The following is a 23,313-nucleotide window of genomic DNA, read 5'->3' as shown; positions in this document are numbered from 1 at the left end:
TATAGAGCGAGACTTTAAGGTGTGAAGTGCTGGGAGGGCTGGACACACTGTGGACTGTGTGACTTTTCTAAGGCAAACCTAGAAGAGGAAAATAGGAAGAGGGATTATTATAGTTTCCTGATGAGCAGCATTCACATGTTGCTTACAGTTGGAAGATGTGACATGAGGGTTTCATGCGTTTGCTGAGAGTTAATGTGAGTCACAAGGATGAGAAGGAAGAGATCATGAAGCTGCATCAGGAAGATGCCCTTCTATGTCTTTGTCTCTGATGCATTCTATGGCCTCGCTCCCCAGCATATAAGCATATCTTTCTCATTGGAAATCTAAGATTTTTGGGGGGGGAGTGGGGGGGATGCCGCATCCTCTGTCCTAGCTCTCAAGTATAACTGGATGTTTGATCTTGAAAAAGATGCAATAAATGAGAATTATCTTGTTATTATGATGTGCAGTGACACTCACCAATCAATATGAAGTCCAAAACATGTGCAATAACAGCAATATGCAACAACTACATTCCATGCAAGCCATGTGGAGTCAATACGTGTCAAGTTATGGGTGAGGTGAAAGCTGAGGGTATCAAGCTTCCTCACTGATGATAAACAATTTAAAGCACTTTTAACACAATGTGACGTGGAAGTCATAGCAAACGCGAGAGGTGCTTAGTACAGTGTATTTGTGGAAAATGTGCCTGGCTTCTTTTACCTTGCCTGATCTGATAAGGACACTAAATTTATACCTACCACTGTCTGGACATGTATGGAGTGGTTGGTTGGTACTCACTGCCCTAGGCATTCACTTTTGCTTCTCAGGCAGCTCTCCTTGGGATTTTTCAGGTGTCAAAGAGGATTTCCCTTCTCTGCCTGAGTTCCTACAATAGCACTTCCATTGTTGCATCTGTGAACTCTGAAATTCTACCTCCCTTCTACAGACTGGTCAGAATTCTTTCTTCTCTGAACTTCTGTTAACTGCAGATAGTCATAATGTCCATTTCTTTCAGCTGCTGCAGGCCTTTAAATCCTGCAGATGCTCATTAATTCTCAACCCGAACATGAGAGCTCTCAATCTTCAGACATCTTACACTGATTATAAATGAGGCTAACTACAGATGTTATGACTGGATCAGACACGCTCAGACTACCTTCTGTCCCACTTGCAATGGGGTTTGTGTCTGAACGGAAAATCCAGACTTTGTGATCTTTTACGCATCGACCTCTTGTTTCAACACTAAAGTAAGAGTCTAGAGTATTTTTTTTTGCACTCATTGTTTCCCCGAGGTAGACTAAACTCAGGTACAGTCTTAGTCAAAAAAGTACAGCTTTGGCTTGACAAGTGTTCTACCTTCATGCCAAACAATGGAGCTCAGCCAGCATGTACTATGAGCAAGCAAACTGACAATTTCAATTTTAGGTCCAAATGGCTTGGAATAGGTTTGTTTAAATGCAGGAATCAAATCTTAAGAAGGGAAGATAGACAAATGAATTTGGACAGTGCTAAATTTGCCAACTGAATTTCCAATCAAGAGCAGGCAACATTCAGAAATAGTGGTTTACTGGACACTAGTAATCATGGTCTTAGAGCCTGAAACAAATAGGGACTTTTTCTGTATTTTGTATGGGTTTAAATAGTTAATGCCAAAATGGGCAACACTCTAATCACTTTGCATTTAAAAAAGGACAGGAGACATGTCTATAAATGAATTACAGCTAGTTCATCAGAAATCATGTTAAAAAAAAAACTCAACAAGTTGATTACATTCTGGTATTCCATATAACCATGCTTGCATAGCATACCTCAGATGTGGTGCAAGAATTGAAACTTGCATCATTCACAGGATTAGACCGTAAAGAACAACTTCCTGGAAAAAGGCGTATTCACCCTTTTTATGGAGTTAGTCTAGTTCTTTTTAAGTTTTCTGCTATTTTGTATCATGTTGCTATGTATTTTCCTTCTGCATTTTCGCCTATACACAACGCTGAACAAATAGTTCAGCCTGTACATATAGTTTGGTAGTATGTGGTTTTCCACTTTGAGGTGGCGGCAGAAAATGATGGGCATGTTCTCTTGAATGGTTTATTCCAATGAGATTAATTATTAAACCAGGGCTGCAGAAATCCATGCAAAGATGTAGACTTTGAGATTCAGACTGCTTATTGAAACTGCCATTTAGTCAAGGACACCAGTAAAGGTGCTGAGAAAAGTCTGACCTGGAACCGCAGCAGGAAGAAAACAATTAGGATCAGAAGTATTTAAAGTGAAGGTAACCCTTATTTCATGTGAAAAACCATCACAAAAGAACATAAACTCTGTTCTTTGCAAAGTACATGCACTGTGCATTCATCATCTGTGATGCTACACCAAGATGACAGTAAATTATTATGTCGATACATTATAAGCTATTATACAATTAAGTGACCTGTGGGTATGCATACTTTGGTAACCTTCCTGAAGCCAGCGCATTTCTTCTTCCCCTTCTCCCTGGTTTAGGGCACAGGAAAGACTGTATTCACTCAGTTACCTCCATCCAGGCTCTGACGCCCTTTCCACTGATGGATCGGCTGTCACCTCCCAAAATGGCCACTCTTCTTTGCAAGATCTTCAAAGCTGCTTCGACGAATGGAGCATTTCTGACTCATGCCTTTGCTTCAGCCATTTCAGGCTCTCTACAATAGGGCTTTAAGGACAACCAGACATCGTTTCCAAGTTACAACCCTTTTCAAATTGCTGGTATTGGATTATCCAACCCTTGACCCTGGTGCTCTCCCAGCCTGTACGTGTGGCCCCAGAGACACTAGAGATTTATATTAATGAGCTGACTCCACAAAATAGAACCCAAAGAGCAGAGGTCCCGCCAGCACTCTGTGGAACTGCAGGTCCCTATCTGTTTCTGCTTTCTTTTAAACTTACTCAGATGTTATTTTTGTTGCTATAATAAAAGCAAAATACTGCAGACGCTGGAAACCTGAAATAAAAACAAAAAGTGCTGGAATACTCAGCAGGTCAGGCAGCAACTTTGGAGAGAAAAGCAGAGTTAGCATTTCAGATTGTGACCTTTTATCAGAACTGATGTGTCAAAAAAAAGATAAAACTTCTCCTTTCTTGCGTATCCAGAAACCAGCCAGGACTGCTGCAAATTTGCCTTTGCAATAGAACAGGGTGGGGAAAGGAAATAATGGAACAAAATAGGCTCATTACAGTCACACCTTTCACAGATCATATGCTATCATAGCCTGTATACCACCTAGTCAATCCCCCAAAATTCTTCCTATTCTCAATGGTAATTAAGCAACACTCTTGATTGCCTAAGAATCCCTAAATTTTCACTATTCAATCCGAACTGTTTCCCATAGACCACTTTATTGCTATAACAGCCTAAAAACCATGGAGTTACACGAAATGTTCAAATATCTCCATCGATACTTAATCCAAAAAATTGGCAATGCCATTTCTATGTATTCAACCTTTTCCTAAAGGTGTTAACAGATGCTGTACCACGACATAACATTAACTTTACAGTCTTGCCTTATAGTTTATTGCTACAGTCCAAGTTAACCATGAATCATATTGTCATCTTATAAATTGGAGCATGTCCCCTCCTGATGCTATTTGTTCTAAAATGACAATCTTCAGCCTAATGAATCTCTCTTCATAAATCATGATTCGCGTGGCTATTCTACAAAAGCCTCTCCATTGCATTAGTCTTTTTTTAAAATGCAGGTACACAAACTACCAAATGTACACAATATTCTAAATGTAGCTTTGCCAAACATTTATACAAGGTTAGAATATGTTTTCTCCTAAGTAGAGGTGGAAAAGAACTTAGCACACAACAACTTGCATTTATATAGCACCTTTAACATATTTAAAGGGTCCCAAGGAGCGTTATCAAACAAAATTTGACACCAAGCCACAATCAGGTGATCAAAAGCTTGGTCAAAGTAGTAGGTTTTAAGGCACATCTTAAAGAGAGAGGTAGAGAGGCGCAGAGGTTTAGAGAGGGAATTCCAAAACTTAGGGTCCAGGCAGCCAAAAGCACGGCTGCCAATGATAGAGCAGTGAAGTCGGAGACGTACAAGAGGCTAGAATTGCAGGAGTGCAAAGATCTTGGAGGAATGAAGGGCTGGAAGAGAGAGATTGGGAAGGGTGAAGCCATAGAGGAATTTTAAAACAAAGACGGGAATTTTAAAACCGAGACATTGCCAAACTAGCAGTCAGCATAGGGGTTATGGGTGAACGGAACTTGCTGCACATTAGGATATGGGCGCAAAACTGTAGACCAGCAGTTTGATGCTTATGAAGAAAAAGAAAATAACCACTGGCATTAAAGAGGGTGCAGGTTCAGTGTGTGCTTCTGTGCTACCAACCATGACATATGGGTGGAATCATAGCCAACTACAGAATATGTAGAACAAAAACTGTGTACAGCTCAGAGAGCAGTGGAAAGGCAAATGCTGCACATATCCACGTGCAGTCAAATGAGGTGTAATGAAATATGCCAGAAAATCAGAGTTGAGGACATAATTCAGAAGATAAAAGAAGCCAAATGGAGAAAGGCTGGGCATGTTGCTTGAAGAAATATCAACAGGTGGACAAAAATGCTAAGGGAGTGGCAGCCAAGAACAGGAAAATCAAGAATGCAGACTGAAAAGATGGAGAGATGACATAGTATCATACCTAGGGGTCACATGAGCAAGAACAGGAAGGGACAGAGATTATTAGAAAAGGCATGAGCAGGGCTACATCCTACAGTGGATGAACACTGCCTAAATGAAGAAGAAAAAGATTGTGCATCCAAGTGCTCAATTAGTCGAATTGATAATAGTTCCATATTCTCAGGAAGCTTCTCATGAATCAAGAGTCATCAAATCCAAATATTCTATTCTTGGTTTATGGTCATCATTTCATTGCAACACATCTCCTGACCCAATATGTATTTGTCCAAATCAAAAGCCGGTAACATTCCTTACCCTATCTACATAATTAGTTCAGTTTGGATGCCTTCATCCTGTCATTTACTCATAGCTTAGCATTATTTAGCAAATTTTGTAGTATCAAAAGTAGTATTCCCCCTTACTTACCATCAGCAGGGTATTCAGAACAGAAAGCTCCAAAACTCCCCTAGTCACAGTCCATGGCCAGAACTTGTAGCATTTATCATTGCTTTCCAGTTCCCTACTGCATATATTAGTCATTTCAGTTTCCTGGGCTCCATATAAGATTAGTTTTGAGCCTTTTCAATGTTTTGAGAAAGTGGATTTTTCTACCCATGCTCTCCCAGCAGTAAAATATGGAGCACTGGGCAGTGTTTATAAATTATTAGGGAGCCACAGTCCCTCAGCATGGACTGCAGGCCATCGTTTGATTAAACTGACAACACACATTCTTACTAAAGACAGGATAACAATTTAGCAGCCAAAGACTTGCAGGTTGAGGTAAATTGGCTATTGTAAATTGCCCCTAGTGTAGGTAGGTGGTAGGAGAATGGTGGGGATGTGGTAGAGAATATGGGGTTAATATAGGATTAGTATAAATGGGTGGTTGTTGGTCAGCACAGACTCGGTGGGCCAAAGGGCCTGTTTCAGTGCTGTATCTTAAAAAAAAAATAAAGATTCCTCAGGGAACAGCAGAATAACTGACTATTTACTTTAGACAGCAGCACTATTAGTAAATAAATATGCTGACTGGCAGGATACTCATTTCTTTCTAAGCTTTTTGTTTTTGCCTCCTTTTTATTTCTCCTGTTACTCCGGTCCATACAGTCTGTCAAAGAGGGCAAGCAACCTGCTCCCTTATCCCTACCACTTTCCTCAATGCACTAAAGCTATGTGGGACAACGTTCCCCATTGATAATCATGGAACACAGTATCTGCTTGACATCTTTCCACAATGACATGACTAAGACCTGGAAGCAACCAACTGGGGAGTAGGGGGAAAACATAGATTCAAAGTCACATTTTACCATCCCGTGGCACTGCATATTGGAGCAGCATGCAAAACATTAAACATGCCATAACACGTGTGCCCAAACATGGAGGCCTCAAAATAACTAAGTAAACCGGCATCCACAGACTTCCTCTGTATTCCATTATGGCTCAGCGCAAGCAGTGAGTTTCTGAAAATGTACTCTAATTGGCTAAACAATTCTACCAGTGGACACCAGCCAGTACAGTCAAAGAAAAAAACCCAAATGACTGCTTAAATCTTTCAGATTTAAAGAGAGGAAGGCCTCTTCCTGATCATATAGGACAGATTATTGCTGGTGGTCACAATAGAAGTGATGCTGCACAAATTTTCTCTTTCAAAAAGGAAACTATTATAGCTACATGGTTAGATACAAGATGGAAAGTTAGGATAGTTATAGAGACAAATGATCAAATATACATTTACGATGGGATGGCAGTGTTATGGGAGAGAAAAAAGAAAATACCATGCCCCTAATTAAGTCAGACACAACACTCCAGGGGCTGAATTTTACCAGCCCCTCGACGCTGCAGATCACGGCGCGGGGCCGATAAAGTTCTGCGGAGGTCCGCCTCAACCCGCAACATCGAGAAGGGCCCACTGCAAATTACCAGTGGCGGGGGGACCTTGGTGTTCCACCCACGTACAGCGGCAGCACCACAATTAGCATATGGTCAACGGTACTTACCTTTGCTGACTATGCAGCCTGCCACCTCTCCATTGACACTTCCTGATTTTCCCATGAACGGGAGGCCGTCACGTGCCGTCCTGTTCACGATTGGAAAAGCCGGCGGTCCACAGAGGCAGAAGGTTTCGCAGCAGAGGGCAAGTTTCTTTTCAGGGGTCTCACTCTACATTCCTAAAGGGAGGAGGGAGGGGGGCATTACAGGGGTCTCACTCTGCATTCTTAAAGGGAGGAAGTCTGGGATTACTGGAGGGAAAGCTCTACTGGGATGAAGGGAGGTACTAAATGCCATCCCTCCATTAACAGTGTACACTATGTGCTTGTTGGTGTTTAACAAAACAAAGAACAGTACAGCACAGGAACAGGCCATTCGGCCCTCCAAGCCTACGCCAATCTTCATGCCTGCCTAAACTAACACCTTCGGCACTTCCGGGGCCCACATCCCGCTATTCCTTTCCTATTCATGTATTTGTCAAGATGTCTCTTAAACGTCGCTATCGTATCTGCTTCCACCGCCTCCCCTGGCAGCAAGTTCCAGGCACTCACCACCCTCTGTGTAAAGAACTTGCCTTGCACATCCCCTCTAAACTTTACCCCTCGCACCTTAAACCTGTCCCCTAGTAACTGACTCTTTCACCCTGGGAAAAAGCTTCTGACTATCCACTCTGTCCATGCCACTCACAACTTTGTAAACCGCTATCATGTCGCCCCTCCACCTCCGTCGTTCCAGTGAAAACAATCCGAGTTTTTCCAAACTCTCCTCATAGCTAATGTCCTCCAGATCAGGCAACATCCTGGTAAACTTCCTCTGTACCCTCTCCAAAGCCTCCACGTCCTTCTGGTAGTGTGGCGACCAAAATTGCACGCAATATTCTAAGTGTGGCCTAACTAAGGTTCTGTACAGCAGCAACATGACTTGCCAATTTTTATACTCTATGCCCCGACCGATGAAGGCAAGCATGCCGTATGCCTTCTTGACTACCTTATCCACCTGCGTTGCCACTTTCAGTGACCTGTGGACCTGTATGCCCAGATCTCTCTGCCTGTCAATACTCCTAAGGGTTCTGCCATTTACTATATACCTCCCACCTGCATTAGACCTTCCAAAATGCATTACCTCACATTTGTCCGGATTAAACTCCATCTGCCATTTCTCCGCCCAAGTCTCCAACCGATCTATATCCTGCTGTATCCTTGGACAATCCTCACCATTATCCGCAACTCCACCAACCTTTGTGTCGTCCGCAAACTTACTAATCAGACCAGCTACATTTTCCTCCAAATCATTTACATATACTACAAACAGCAAAGGTCCCAGCACTGATCCCTGCGGACCACCACTAGTCACATCCCTCCATTCAGAAAAACACCCATCCACTGATACCCTCTGTCTTCTATGACCAAGCCAGTTCTGTATCCATCTTGCCAGCTCGCCTCTGATCCCGTGTGACTTCACCTTTTGTACCAGTCTGCCATGCGGGACCTTGTCAAAGGTTTTACTGAAGTCCATATAGATAACACGCCCTTCCTTCATCAATCATCTTCGTCACTTCCTCAAAAAACTCAATCAAATTAGTAAGACACGACCTCCCCTTCACAAAACCATGCTGTCTCTCGCTAATAAGTTCATTTGTTTCCAAATAATTCTCTTTAATAGTTTCCCTACCACTGACGTAAGGCTCACCAGCTTATAATTTCCTGGATTATCCTTGCCACCCTTCTTAAACAAAGGAACAACATTGGCTATTCTCCAGTCCTCTGGGACCTCACCTGTCGCCAATGAGGATGCAAAGATTTCTGTCAAGGCCCCAGCAATTTCTTCCCTTGCCTCCCTCAGTATTCTAGGGTAGGCCCTGGGGACTTATCTACCTTAATGCTTTGCAAGACATCCAACACCTCCTCCTTTTTGATAATGAGATGACTGAGACTATCTACACTCCCTTCCCTAGGCTCATCACCCACCAAGTCCTTCTCTTTGGTGAATACTGATGCAAAGTACTCATTTAGCACCTCGCCCATTTCCTCTGGCTCCACACACAGATTCCCATCTCTGTCCTTGAGTGGGCCAACCCTTTCCCTGGTTACCCTCTTGCTCTTTATATATGTATAAAAAGCCTTGGGATTTTCCTTAATCCTGTTTGCCAATTACTTTTCACGACCCCTTTTAGCCCTCCTAACTCCTTGCTTAAGTTCCTTCCTACTGTCTTTATATTCCTCAAGGGATTCGTCTGTTCCTTGCCTTCTAGCCCTTACAAGTGCTTCCTTTTTCTTTTTGACTAGGCTCACAATATCCCGTGTTATCCAAGCTTCCCGAAACTTGCCAAACTTGTCTTTCTTCCTCACAGGAACATGCTGGTTCTGGATTCTAATCAGCTGACGTTTGAAAGACTCCCACATGTCAGATGTTGATTTACCCTCAAACAGCCGCCCCCAATCTAAATTCTTCAGTTCCTGCCTAATATTGTTATAATTAGCCTTCCCCCAATTTAGCACCTTCACCCGAGGACTACTTTTATCCTTATCCACAAGTACCTTAAAACTTATGGAATTATGGTCACTGCTCCCGAAATGCTCCCCCACTGAAACTTCGACCACCTGGCCGGGCTCATTCCCCAATACCAGGTCCAGAATGGCCCCATCCCTAGTTGGACTATATACATACTGTTTCAAGAAGCCCTCCTGGATGCTCCTCACAAATTCTGCCCCATCCAAGCCCCTAGCACTAAGTGTGTCCCAGTCAATATAGGGGAAGTTAAAATCACCCACCACCACAACCCTGTTATCTTTACATCTTTCCAAAATCTGTCTACATATCTGCTCCTCTACCTCCCGCTGGCTGTTGGGAGGCCTGTAGTAAACCCCCAACATCATGACTGCACCCTTCCTATTCCTGAGCTCCACCCATATTGCCTCGCTGCATGACCCCTCTGAGGTGTCCTCCCGCAGTACAGCTGTGATATTCTCCTTAACGAGTAATGCAACTCCCCCACCCCTTTTACATCCCCCTCTATCCCGCCTGAAGCTTCTAAAGCCTGGAACATTTAGCTGCCAATCCTGCCCTTCCCTCAACCAAGTCTCTGTAATAGCAACATCATATTTCCAAGTACTAATCCAAGCTCTAAGCTCATCTGCATTACCTGTTGTACTTCTCGCATTGAAACAAATGCACTTCAGACCACCAGTCCCACTGTGCTCAGCAACATCTCCCTGCCTGCTCCTCCTCTTAGTCCTACTGGCCTTATTTACTATGTCTTCCTCATTTATTTCACTAGCTGTCCTACTGCTCTGGTTCCCACCCCTCAGCCACACTAGTTTAAACCCTCCCGAGTGACGCTAGCAAACCTTGCAGCCAGGATATTAGTGCCCCTCCAGTTTAGATGCAACCCGTCCTTCTTGTACAGGCCCATCTGTCCCTGAAGAGAGCCCAATGGTCCAGATATCTGAAACCCTCCCTTCTACACCAGCTGCTCAGCCACGTGTTTAGCTGCACTATCTTCCTATTTCTAGCCTCACTGGCATGTGGCACAGGGAGTAATCCAGAGATTACAACCCTAGAGGTCCTGTTTTTTAAACTTACTACCTAACTCCCTAAACTCCCCCTGCAGGACCTCATCACACTTCCTGCCTATGTCATTGGTACCGATGTGTACCACAACCTCTGGTTGTTCACCCTCCCCCTTCAGAATGCCCCCTGTCCGTTCAGAAACATCCTTGACCCTGGCACCAGGGAGGCAACATACCATCCTGGAGTCTCTTTCACATCCACAGAAGCACCTATCTGTGCCCCTGACTATAGAGGCCCCCTATAACTATTGCTCTTCTGTGCTTTGCCCCTCCCTGAACAGTGCCAGCCGTGGTGCCACTGCTCTGGCTGCTGCTGTTTTCCCCTAATAGGCCACCCCCTCCCAACAGTATCCAAAACGGTATACTTGTTAGAGAGGGGGATAGCCACAGGGGATTCCTGCACTGACTGCCTGCCCCTTCTGGCGGTCACCCATCTATCTGCCTGCACCTTGGGTGCTTGCACAATTAGGCAACCTGTGTGTGGGGAGGGTGCCAGAAAGGGCCAGAGCATTAAGGTTATATGGATGGTGGGGGCAATCAATTCAGCTGGTAAGATCTTGATGTGGTCATGCTGTGCCACTCTGTGTTGGCCAAGATGGGCAATGCCATGGCACGCCACATAGTTGATCCAGGAAAGCAGCTGATGTACCTGTCAAAACTAATCCCTGCCCTGTTAGGAACCTTCGAATACATGAAGGGTTCAACTTTATTTATCACATGGAAATAGTTATGACTCATCCTACATCGTGGATCCTCTGCACTTGAGGATCCGTATGTGCCAAAGGCAATATTAACAGACAGGTGCGATCCATGTAGAGGCCCCTGGTCGTGAGCAGCAGCCCCCAAGGGGAGCTCGCCATTACGTTTGCCGTGCATCCACAGGCCCCACATGACATGCCATCGGATGTCAGAGCACCAGTGAGAGAGAGAGGGTGGCGACACGTGTCTGTGCCCTGCTCAAGGATGACCTGCAGCCCATGGGCTCCGGTGGACATCCCATTTGTTCCTCATAGTGGCAGCGGTTCTCAAACCTGACGCCTCAACAACTTCTTAGGGGCCCACCAGAGACCTTTGTGGGGGAACATAGTCAGCAGTGCACCGCTGCATCAGGGAGGTCACCAATGCCCTGCACCTCAGGGCCAGTGAGTATGTCCGCTTCAGGACGGACTCTCACTGCCAGGCCCTGGTTCTGCCACCATTGCCGGAGAACCATAGGTTGTAATGTTTATAGACTACACTCATGTGGCCATCAGGCCTCCCACAAGCTACCACTTGCAGATGTCACCATTAAAGCAGCCTTCTCAATCTAGGTGAAGCTGGTATGTGATCACTGCAGATGCTTGCTGCGAATGTGTGACCGCTTCTCAGGAAGCTGCCATGACATCTGGGTCTTGCGCCAGTACTGGCTGCCCCACTGTTCACTGAACTGGCTCAGATGGAGGGGTGGCATCTTGGAGATAAGGCCCATCCTTTGTAGACATGGCTCCCGACACCTGTGAGACCCCACTACTGCTGCAGAGGAGAGATACAATGCCAACCACTGAGCTACATGAACCACCATTGAGCAGGAGATCAGCATGCTGAACGAGCGCCTCCAATGCCTGTATAGATAGGGTGATGTTCTGTACTATGGACCTAAAAGGCCATCTCCTTTCTTTGCTGTTCTGCACAACTATGCACCCAATAGGGGCCAGGCCTGGCATGATGAGGAGAGACATCAACAGGATTCCTCCTCAGACTACAAGGACGCTGAGGACCTACAACATGAAAGACTCATGGGAGAGCAGATGGCACCCAGGCTCTGCATGCAGGGCTAGCAGTGAGGTAGGGATGTACAGAAGTGGCTTATCAGACAAAGGCTGTCTGCTCCACAGGAACCGACATGAGCTCCACAAGCTACACATCGTCCTCGCTCACCTGCTGTGCACCCGTCCACATCTGCGGCATCCCTGTGTAAACCATTAGAGGCAGCAGCTGACTGAGCCAATGTCCATGTCACTGCATCCGTGGAGAAGCTCATGAGTAATGATGGCATGGCAATGATGTTATTGCATACGTTAGCTCTCCTGAAGGGCCAATGCAAAGGGATCTGACATTGGCGCTACGTGCTGGCACACATCATTTGCACAGAGAAAAGGACACACATGTTGGCAAGGAACACTTAGTGAAAGACATATTTACATTACTGTGACACCCATGCATTCCCATTTGTGTCTGTGTGTTCTCTGTAAACCTCTAATACCTTTTATGGTCTATTTAAGACTCACGTCCTGGAATGTGCAAATTTAGGATTATTCACCGAGGTGCGGCATGCCTACAAGGAGGAATGCTACACTTGAGTAGGAGAAGAGGATCGCAACTTCACAGGACACTGGGAGACGGCAGGGTAAGTATGTGGTAGCAAAGCAGAAAGTGCTGGGGTCACTCAGCAGGTCAGGCAGCAATTGTGGAGAGAGAAGCAGAGTTAACTTTCAGGTCTGTGAACTTGGCCAAGTTAACTCTGCTTTTCAGAGTCACAGAGTCAGAGAGATACAGCACCCAAACAGGCCCTTCAGCCCGCGCCGACCATCAACCACCCATTTATACTAATCCTACATTAATCCCATTTTTACCTTCTCACATCCCCACCTTCCCTCAATTCTCCTACCACCTACCTACACAAGGGGCAATTTTTTTTTTTACAACGGCGAATTTACCCATCAACCCGCAAGTCTTTAGCATGTGGGAGGAAACCAGAGCACCCAGAGGAAACCCACGCAGTCACAAGGAGAACTTGTAAACTCCGCACAGGCAGTACCCAGAACCGAAGCGGAGCTGTGAGGCTGCGGTGCTAGCCACTGCGCCGCCCACAGATGCTGCCTGACCTGCTGGATTTCTACAGCACTTTCTGCTTTGCTGCCAGATTGACAGCAGCCCCACTCTTCAGCAGTCAAATATTTTAAGCTGTCAGGAAGCAGCTTAAAATAGGGCCCCAGCACCTGGTGCGGGGGTTCTGTGGCAGCCGCTAAATGCGGGCACCCCGATGAGTTGAAAGGGCTCGCCGCACAGCATGGCACCCGAATATAATTCAGCCCCAGATCACCATTTCCAAGCTATGTGGCCTTGTCCAATCTACACCTTCTCCTTTGTTATCTCTTGCCCCACCCCCGCCTCACTTGCTTATAACCTGTGACATTTCTAATATTTGTCAGTTCTGAAGAAGGGTGACTGACCCGAAACGTTAACTCTGCTTCTCTTTCCACAGATGCTGCCAGACCCGAGTGGTTCCAGCACTTCTTTTTATTTCACCATTTCCTGTCTCCGTGACAACTTCACAATTCACTGTACTGTGCAATGTATCACACTATTGCAGATACATTTGCTTTCTCATGCTCTAGTCTAACCCAGCAGGGTATTTCTGTTCTGACAGGATCATTAATGGTAAAAGTTCCAAATTGCACCAGTACCTGCAGGCAAATTTTTCTGCAGGGCGAGGTGGAGGAGCAAGGAAGGCCCAAGGCCCATAATGCAGGTCACAGTCACAGTTGGAAAAGTAGAACATGGTAAATGATGAATTGTTGATTATGTGATGGGAAGTTTGGGTTCCAACAGCCTCTAGATTGTAGGAAATGGTGAAGATTAAACTAGTAGCCTTACATCGATCATTGAGAAAATGCTACAATCTATTCCAAAGGATATGATAAATGGACACTTGGATAATAAAGATCTGATTGGGCATTGTCAACAAGGATTTAGATTTAATATTTAGAGATACAGCACTGAAACAGGCCCTTCGGCCCACCGAGTCTGTGCTGACCATTAACCACCCATTTATACTAATCCTACACTAATCCCATATTCCTACCACATCCTCACCTGTCCCTATATTCCCCGACCACCTACCTATACTAGTGGCAATTTATAATGGCCAAATTACCTATCACCCTGCAAGTCTTTTGGCTGTGGGAGGAAACTAGAGCACCCGGAGAAAACCCACGCAGACATAGGGAGAACTTGCAAACTCCACACAGGCAGTACCCAGAATTGAACCCGGGTCGCTGGAGCTGTGAGGCTGCAGTGCTAACCACTGCGCCGCCCATTTATGAATGGAAATCATGTTTGACGAACCTGTTGGAGTTTTTTGAGGATGTTACTAACAGAATTGATAAAGGGGAGTTGGTGGATGTGGTATACTTGGATTTTCATAAGGCTTTTGATAAAGTACCCCACAGGAGGTTGGTTAGCAAAATTAAAGCACATGGGTTGGGGGTAATATACTAGCATGGATTAAGAATTGGCTAACAAGCAGAGAGTAGGAATAAACGGGTCATTCTCACGTTGGCAGGCTGTGACTAGTGGGGATCAAATGTAGTATTTCCAAGTTCACGGATGACACAAAACTAGGTGGGAATGCGTGTTGTGAGGAAGATGCAAAGCGGCTTCAAGGGGATTTGGACAGACTTAGTGAGTGGGCAAGCATGTGGCAGATGGAATATAATGTGGAAAAATGTGAGTTTATCCATTTTGGTAGGGGGAACAGATGTGCAGAGTACTTCTTAAATGATAAGAGATTAGAAAGTGTCAATGTACAAAGAAACCTGAGTGTCCTCGTCAATAAGTCACTGAAAGCTAACATGTAGGTGCAGCAAGCAACTAGGAAGGCGAATGGCAAGTTAGCCTTTATCGCAAGAGGATTTGCGTACAGGAGTAGACAAGTCTTGCTTAAATTGTATAGAGCCTTGGTTAGACCGCACTTGGAGTAGTGTGTGCAGTTTTGGTCCCTTTACCTTAGGAAGGATATTATTGCTATAGAGGGAGTGCAACAAAGGTTCACCAGACTTGTTCCCGGGAAGGCGGGACTGTCCTACGAAGAGAGATTGGGGAAACTGGGCCTGTATTCTCCAGAGTTTCATAGAACATAGAACATTACAGCGCAGTACAGGCCCTTCGGCCCTCGATGTTGCGCCGACCTGTGAAACCATCTGACCTACACTATTCCATTTTCATCCATATGTCTATCCAATGACCACTTAAATGCCCTTAAAGTTGGCGAGTCTACTACTGTTGCAGGCAGGGCGTTACACGCCCCTACTACTCTCTGAGTAAAGAAACTACCTCTGACATCTGTCCTATATCTATCACCCCTCAACTTAAAGCTATGTCCCCTCGTGTTTGCCATCACCATCCGAGGAAAAAGACTCTCACTATCCACCCTATCTAACCCTCTGATTATCTTATATGTCTCTATTAAGTCACCTCTCCTCCTCCTTCTCTCCAACGAAAACAACCTCAAGTCCCTCAGCCTTTCCTCGTAAGACCTTCCCTCCATACCAGGCAACATCCTAGTAAATCTCCTCTGCACCCTTTCCAAAGCTTCCACATCCTTCCCATAATGCGGTGACCAGAACTGCACGCAATACTCCAGGTGCGGCCGCACCAGAGTTTTGTACAGCTGCAGCATGACCTCGTGGCTCCAAAACTCGATCCCCCTACTAAAAAAAGCTAACACACCATATGCCTTCTTAACAGCCCTATTAACCTGGGTGGCAACTTTCAGGGATTTATGTACCTGGACACCAAGATCTCTGCTCATCTACACTACCAGGAATCTTCCCATTAGCCCAGTACTCTGCATTCCTGTTACTCCTTCCAAAGTGAATCACCTCACACTTTTCCGCATTAAACTCCATTTGCCATCTCTCAGCCCAGCTCTGCAGCCTATCTATGTCCCTCTGTAACCTACAACATCCTTCGGCACTATCCACAACTCCACCGACCTTCGTGTCATCCGCAAATTTACTAACCCACCCTTCTACACCCTCTTCCAGGTCATTTATAAAAATGACAAACAGCAGTGGCCCCAAAACAGATCCTTGCAGTACACCACTAGTAACTAAACTCCAGGATGAACATTTGCCATCAACCACCACCCTCTGTCTTCTTTCAGCTAGCCAATTTCTGATCCAAAGCACTAAATCCCATACTTGCGTATTTTCTGCAATAGCCTACCGTGGGGAACCTTATCAAACGCCTTACTGAAATCCATATACATCACATCCACGGCTTTACCCTCATCCACCTGTTTGGTCACCTTCTCAAAAAACTCAATAAGGTTTGTGAGGCACGACCTACCCTTCACAAAACCGTGCTGACTATCGTTAATGAACTTATTCTTTTCAAGATGATTATAAATCCTATCTCTTATAACCTTTTCCAACATTTTACCCACAACCGAAGTAAGGCTCACAGGTCTATAATTACCAGGGCTGTCTCTACTCCCCTTCTTGAACAAGGGGACAACATTTGCTATCCTCCAGTCTTCTGGCACTATTCCTGTCGTCAATGACGACATAAAGATCAAGGACAAAGGCTCTGCAATCTCCTCCCTGGCTTCCCAGAGAATCCTAGGATAGTTTCGAAGAATGAGAGGTGATCTCAGTGAAACCTGCAAAATATTTAAAGGGATAGACAGGGTAGATGCAGCTAAGTTGTTTCCCCTGGTTAGGGAGTCTAGAACCAGGGGACACAATTTCAAAATAAGGGGGAAGCCACTTAGGACAGAGATGAGGAGAAATTTCTTTACTCAGAGGGTTGTGAATCTTTGGAATTCTCTACTCCAGAGGGCTATGGAAGCTCAGTCATTGAGTATGTTTAAACAAGAGATTTACAGATTTCTAAATACAAATGACATAAGGGGATGTGAGGTTAGTGTGGGGAAAAAGGCATTTAAGTGGATGATCAGCCACGACCATATTGAATGGCGGGGCAGGCTCGATCGGCCGAATGGTTTACTCCCGCTCCTATGTTCCTATGTAAAGTCAATGTATATTTAGAACATGGCACAATTAGTCTCCATTTCCAACACAATGGACAGGATCTTTACGAACATAAGAATTAGGAGCAGGAGTAGGCCACTCAACCCCTCGAGCCTGTTCCGCAATTCAATCAAGTCATGGCTGAAATGATTACTCCACATTTTCACATACCCCGATAACCTTTCACCTCCTTGCTCATCAAGAATCTATCTACCTCTGTCTTAAAAATATTCAAAGACTCTGCTTCCACTGCCTTTTGAGGAAGAGAATTCCAAAGACTCACAACCCTCAGAGAAAAAATTTCTCCTCATCTCGGTCTTAAATGGGCAACCCCTTAATTTTAAACAGTGACCCCTAGTTCTAGATTCTCCCACAAGGGGAAACATCCTTTCCACATCCACCCTGTCAAGACCCCTCAGGATCTTATGTGTTTCAATCAAGTCGCCTCTTAGTCTTCTAAATTCCAGCAGATACATGCCTAGCCTGTCCCATCTTCTCTCATAAGACAGTCCACCCATTCCAGGTATTAGTCTAGTAAACCTTCGCTGTACTGCCTCCAACACATTTACATCCTTCCCTAAATAAGGCCAATACTGTACACAGTACTCCAGATGTGGTCTCACCAATGCCCTGTATAGCTGAAGTATAACCTCCCTATTTTTGTATTCAATTCCCCTCGCGATAAATTATAACATTCTATTAGCTTTCCTAATTACATGCTGTACCTGCATACTAACCTTTTGTGGTTCATGCACTGGGACACCCTGATCCCTCTGCATCTCAGAGCTCTGCAATCTCCTGTGGGCCTCTGAACCCCACTGTTTGTCTGTTTCCCACATTTCATCCTCTCATTGTGATTTTTCTTGGGTGGCCAATTTATAGCCGGAGGGTAGACTCGCCCTCCAAGTAAGGAGGGTTGGTGGGCTCTTGAAGTTGGAGGTGCCCTCTCTCCAACCTTTTTGGAATTAAAAAAAAAAGGGTTTTGCAGCCAGGCCACCATTGTGCGTGATGTGGGTTGCTTAGGGGAGGCCTCTACAGTGGGGCCTGAGGCTGCTGCTGCACCACAGCAGGCAAGCAGGGCCACTAGGCCTGCCTGGAGCACTACCACCCCCAGGTCTGCTGCTGGGAGGTTACCTCCAGGCATCGAAACTGGTCCCGACTGCCTGCGGGAGCCTGGAGGGCGACTGGAAAATCCCAGTTGACCTTTTTTTGGCCTTAAGTGGCCATTAACAAGCTGTGTCACCTACCCACCAACCCACCTTCACAAAAATGGCCCAGGCGAGGAATGGACCCAGGAACTGGCACAGCAGCCAGCGGAGCTATTTTTAGCTCCCATCCACCTCCGATCCTAGCCCTGGTGGGGACTAAAAATCAAGCCCAACGAGTCTACAGCTTAGAATGCAGAGAGGGAAATCCAGATTACCATTGAGAAGAGATATGATGTTAATCAGAATTGGAGATACAGAGAAAGAGGTGAAGAAATTACAAATTTACAATGAACAAAAAACAATTTTACTTCATAAGTTTTCTGGCCCATTTGATTTCATCCTGATACCAGACTCACCATCTCCTCATTCCAGCCTTCTAATTGTGTCTTAAGTAAGTCCATTGCCCTGGCCCTATCACACTCCTCTTGTAAATCTGTTCCAGCTGTTGATAACTTGTGCATAAAATTAAATTCCTGATGTTCATCATAAACTTGCCTTTTGTATTCTTGAACCTGTACCCACTTATTCTGGTACCTTGGCATATGCAAAAGGTACTGCTCAGCCATGGCTCAGTTAGTCGCACTCTCACTTCTGAGTCAGAAGGTTGGGGGTTCAAATCCCGCTCCAGGGACTGAGGACAAAAATCACAGCCGACACTCCCATGCAATACTGAGGGAGTGCTGCACTGTTTGAGGTGCCGTCTTTTGGATGAAACGTTAAACCAAGGACCCATCTGCCCTCCCAGATGCACATAAAAGATCCCATGGCACTATTTCCAAGATGACCTAGGGAGTTATCCCCAGTGTCCTGGCCAATATTTATCCTTCAATTAACATTACCTAAAAAGATTATTTGGTACATTCCTACACTTCAAAAGTACTCAATTAGCTGTAAAGCACTTTGGGATGCCTTGTGGTCTCAAAAGATGCAAGTCCTTTCTCTTATACAATCTCCTCTGAGGTATCTCCTTTTAGGTCAAAGCCTGAGTTTATCTCATTGCTCCTCATAGGTCATCCTTCTGACAGTTCTGGGGTCAGCCTCATTACTCTTACTGCTTTTCGAGTTGGATGTTGCAACCAAAACAATACAATCAACATCTGGCTTCATGAATGCTTCTTCCCATTACGTAACCCAGATATGTAATAATATCCGTCAATTGTTTCACTGATTTTCCCCTTTGCTGTTTTTCCTCCCTTCCTACTTTCTTTCATAGCCATTCATAAAGTAGCTCAGTTTGTTTTTTAGTTCTGAAGACAGGCACAAGCCCAAAACATGAACTATCTGGTCACCACAAATACTAAGTGGCCTGCTGTGTTTCCAAATTTTCAATTTTGTTACACTACTCCAGATCTGGCCCAACTTTAGACAGACGGAGACACAGACAGACACGCAGACAAGACACACACATGCACAAACACACCCCAGGCATTTGGAAGAGACACAGAATGCACATTTTCTCAATTTGTCATCACCTCCATACTCTGGAAGGTGCCGACTGAAGCAGAAGTCTCTGAAACTATCAACTTTCTACATTTGTGTTTTAACTTATTCGTAAGTTATTTCTATTACTGTTCTAATAATAAGGGTTTCTACAGGTATAGTCCTATTTTCCTTTGGGTAGATGAATGACACTGTCTTTCAGACATTGAAGGAGAACAAAGTCTGCAACAAAAATTTGTCAATCAATGTCTGGCTATGCAAACGTTCCTAAAATTTGCTACCAGGTGGATCAAGAAGTGCACTTTTTAACGTAACTGGGGTTTAGGGAAAACAACCAAACTCCACAAACATCAGTGTTACTGTGCAGAAACACACTTGGCTCCAATTCGAGTAGCCAAGGTACGACAAAAGTTGGGCATGTGGGGGCAGCGATCTCTCTCCATTGTGGGTAAGAACCTGGTCATCAGGTGCGAGGCGCTCACGTTGTTGCTCTACGTGGCGCAGGTCTGGCCCATACCCCACTCCTGCGCCGTGGCAGTCACCCGAGCCATTTTCCGCTTCGTCTGGGGATCTAAAATGGACCGGGTCCGGAGGGACACGATGTTCAAATCTCTGGACATGGGCGGGAAAAATGTACCCAACGTGGCCCTCATCCTGATGACCACCTTCGTGTGCGGCTGCATCAAGCTATGTGTAGATCCCCAGTACGCAAACTCCAAGTGTCACTACGTGCTGAGGTTCTATCTGTCCCCGGTGTTGCGAAGGATGGGCCTGGTCACATTGCCGCGGAACGCTCCGTGCAGTTGGGACGTGCCGTACCACCTATCCTTCGTGGAGCAGTTTCTGCGGAAAAACACCTTTGACTACCGGTCCATCAGGCAGTGGTCTGCACGGAATGTCCTCAAGGCCCTACGGGAAAAGGAAACGGTGGATCCTGTCGGATGGTTCCCCGAGCAGACCGTCAAAGTCATTTGGCGGAATGCCTCATCACCAGAACTTTCAAACAAGCACCAAGACGTAGCTTGGCTGGTGGTGAGAAGGGCCCTCCCCGTCAGATCCTTCATGCACACCCGAAGTCTCGCCCCCTCCGCACAGTGCCCCCGCGTTGGCTGTGGTGGGGAAGAGACGGTCGCCCACCTCCTCCTGGAATGTGCCTTTGCAAAGCAGGTGTGGAAAGAGATGCAGTGGTTTTTGTCAAGGTTCATCCCAAGCAGCTCTGTAACACAGGAGTCTGTGCTCTACGGGCTGTTCCCAGGGACGCACACCGAGACAAACATCAACTGCTGCTGGAGGACTATCAATTCGGTGAAAGACGCCCTTTGGTCTGCCCGAAACTTGCTGGTCTTCCAGCGCAAAGAGTTGTCCACCACCGAATGTTGCAGACTGGCACATTCCAAGGTCCAGGACTACGTGCTGAGGGACGCACTAAAGCTTGGGGCAGCCGCAGCAAAGGCTCAATGGGGAAAGACCACAGTGTAAGGTTCCCCCACCAAGCTGGACTGAGGGGCTGGAACCATGGGAAGCCCCTCGAACTGTATCGTTAATATTCTCAATTGCTGTAAATGTAAAACTGTAATTGACATGACAATTGTGAAACGGAAGGGTTGGGAAGAAACTCATGACATTATTGAAAGAAACTGATCTCTCTTGCAATGTTTGTATTTTTTCGTGCTGTTTGGAAACTGTTTGGCAATGTAATTTTTACAGAGTTTTATGAATAAAGTATATTTTGAAAAAAAAACTTGGCTCCAATTCGGAAGCTCATGACTCAAACACATCTTCCAGGCTAAACCTTCAGTGCAGAACTGCATTGCCAAAGGTGGCAGCGGTCAGTTGTAAAAGGACCAGTGGCATAAACTGAAGAACACAGGGGCTGTGTTGGCCAACTTACATCCCTCAACCCAACACCACCAAGAGGGATTAACTGGTCATTTAGTTCACTGCTCTTTGTGGGACTTTGTTATACTCATATTAGCAACCATGTTTTCCTGCTTAATAGTGACAAACTTGAGCAGCACTTAATTGGCTGTAAAGCACTTTGGGATGTCCTGAGGGTGCGAAAGTTCGAGAAACACACAAACACTGTATCTTGCAAAACTTCAGCAAACATTTCCAACACAAAACATGAACTTCGAAATAAAAGAGCTGAAGGAGAATTAACAAGCAAATGCGCCCGCAATAAATGGGAGCGTAATCACATTATAAAGTGTGGTGGACGTGGTGCAAACTCCCCCTCAGTACCTGAGTCTGTACAGGACCACGGCCACTACAATCAGAAGCAGGAGGCCAATTCTCCGCAGATGCTCCCTCCTCACCGCAATGATCTGCATGGATTTCGATCCTTTCTGCGCGAGTAACTTTAACATTACAGCCAGCACTGTCACCTGCTCCTGCAACCACTTCTCCCTGCGCCTAGGCCCGCAACACAGCCACCCCCCACCACTCCAACCGCCGCCCCTCCTCCACACTCCGACACACCCCGCCCCCACACAGACACACACACCCCCCCGCCGCTTCCCATTGGCTGTCCGCCCCTCATGCTGCCTCCCCATTCGCCCAGATCTTTCCGTTCCGCCCGCACCATTGGTCCGCGCTGACCCTGTCTGCACCGAATCATGATTGACGCTCTGGGACGTCAATTAACAGCGGGGAGGCTCTGATTGGCTATCCATGTTGTGACGGAGGGGAGGGACTGGGGAGAGAGGGGAATTTAGGTTAAGGTGTAATATGGTCTAAGTTTTCAAGATATTAAGGCGAACAGATGGGGTAGATGGAGAGAAAATATTTCCTCAGGTTGGGGAGTCTTGGGGACATAGTCTAAAATTGGAGCCAGAGAGAAGGGGGAGGGAAGGGAGAGTATGTGTGTAAAGAGAGTGAGTGTTGGAGAGGGAAGGCAGGGGAGAGATAGGGAGTGGGGTACAGAGAAGGAGTGTGGGTGGAAAGAGAATGTGGCAGAGTGAGAGAGAGAATGTGGTGCAGGGAGAGGAGGAATGTGGAAGAGAGGTTTTGTGGGGTGATGGGCTTTCTGGGATGTGCCAGTTTCTTGCCCATTTTTTCATTTTGTAAGGGAGTCAGTGAGGCGCCTCCATCTGACCAGGGATGTGCTGTGCCAGGAGGTCGCTAACAGCCGGGCAATAATTCCCTTTCAACATATAGAGCTGCTCTTTTAAGGAAGAAGTCTACAGAAACATAATTGCAGGTCACGCCCAATGTTGTAAAGCACAAGACCAGTTACAACTTTAAGGTGTGGCATTATATCATTATAGTCTCAGTTTAGCTCTGCTTTTTTGGCAGTCACAAAAAAGCTTTGTTTTGCTGGTAAAGTAGCCTGTATATTGTTTTACCATTTGTCGACAGAAGCAGAACAGACTAATTGCATCACATAATATTGTAACAGAATTCCAAAAACAATGTCAATGTAATGAAAGAGTGGAGGAAAGCAGCCAAGTGAAAAGCATTGGAATTGTTCACACAGCCACAGATACTAAAGCATTCTCAACTGCCAGTCAAGTTATTCCATTGCTATTTTTGGGATCTTACTCTGTTAAAATTGTCCATCACGTTTGCCCATGTAATAACAGTGACTGCACTTCAAAAGTAGTCCATTAGCTTTAAAGCACTTTGGATTGTCCTGAGGATGTGATAGGTCGCTTTATAAATGCAA

At 45.6% G+C, this 23,313-nt stretch overlaps 1 protein-coding gene across 1 annotated transcript in view; it reads right to left on the bottom strand.

Annotated features, from left to right (window-relative positions):
• LOC137381382 (beta-galactosidase-1-like protein 2) overlaps positions 1-22,100 on the bottom strand; it is a 75,426-nt gene extending 53,326 nt beyond the window's left edge. The window contains exon 1 of the mRNA XM_068053886.1: positions 21,891-22,100. Coding sequence (XP_067909987.1) covers positions 21,891-22,015 — 125 coding nt within the window. The 5' untranslated portion in view covers positions 22,016-22,100. The remainder of the gene's footprint in view (positions 1-21,890) is intronic.
• Between the last annotated feature and the right edge of the window lie 1,213 nt (positions 22,101-23,313).

This window comes from Heterodontus francisci, chromosome 22, assembly GCF_036365525.1.
Source record: "Heterodontus francisci isolate sHetFra1 chromosome 22, sHetFra1.hap1, whole genome shotgun sequence".
Classification (NCBI taxonomy): Eukaryota; Metazoa; Chordata; class Chondrichthyes; order Heterodontiformes; family Heterodontidae; genus Heterodontus; species Heterodontus francisci.
This window is presented reverse-complemented; position numbering and strand designations above follow the sequence as displayed.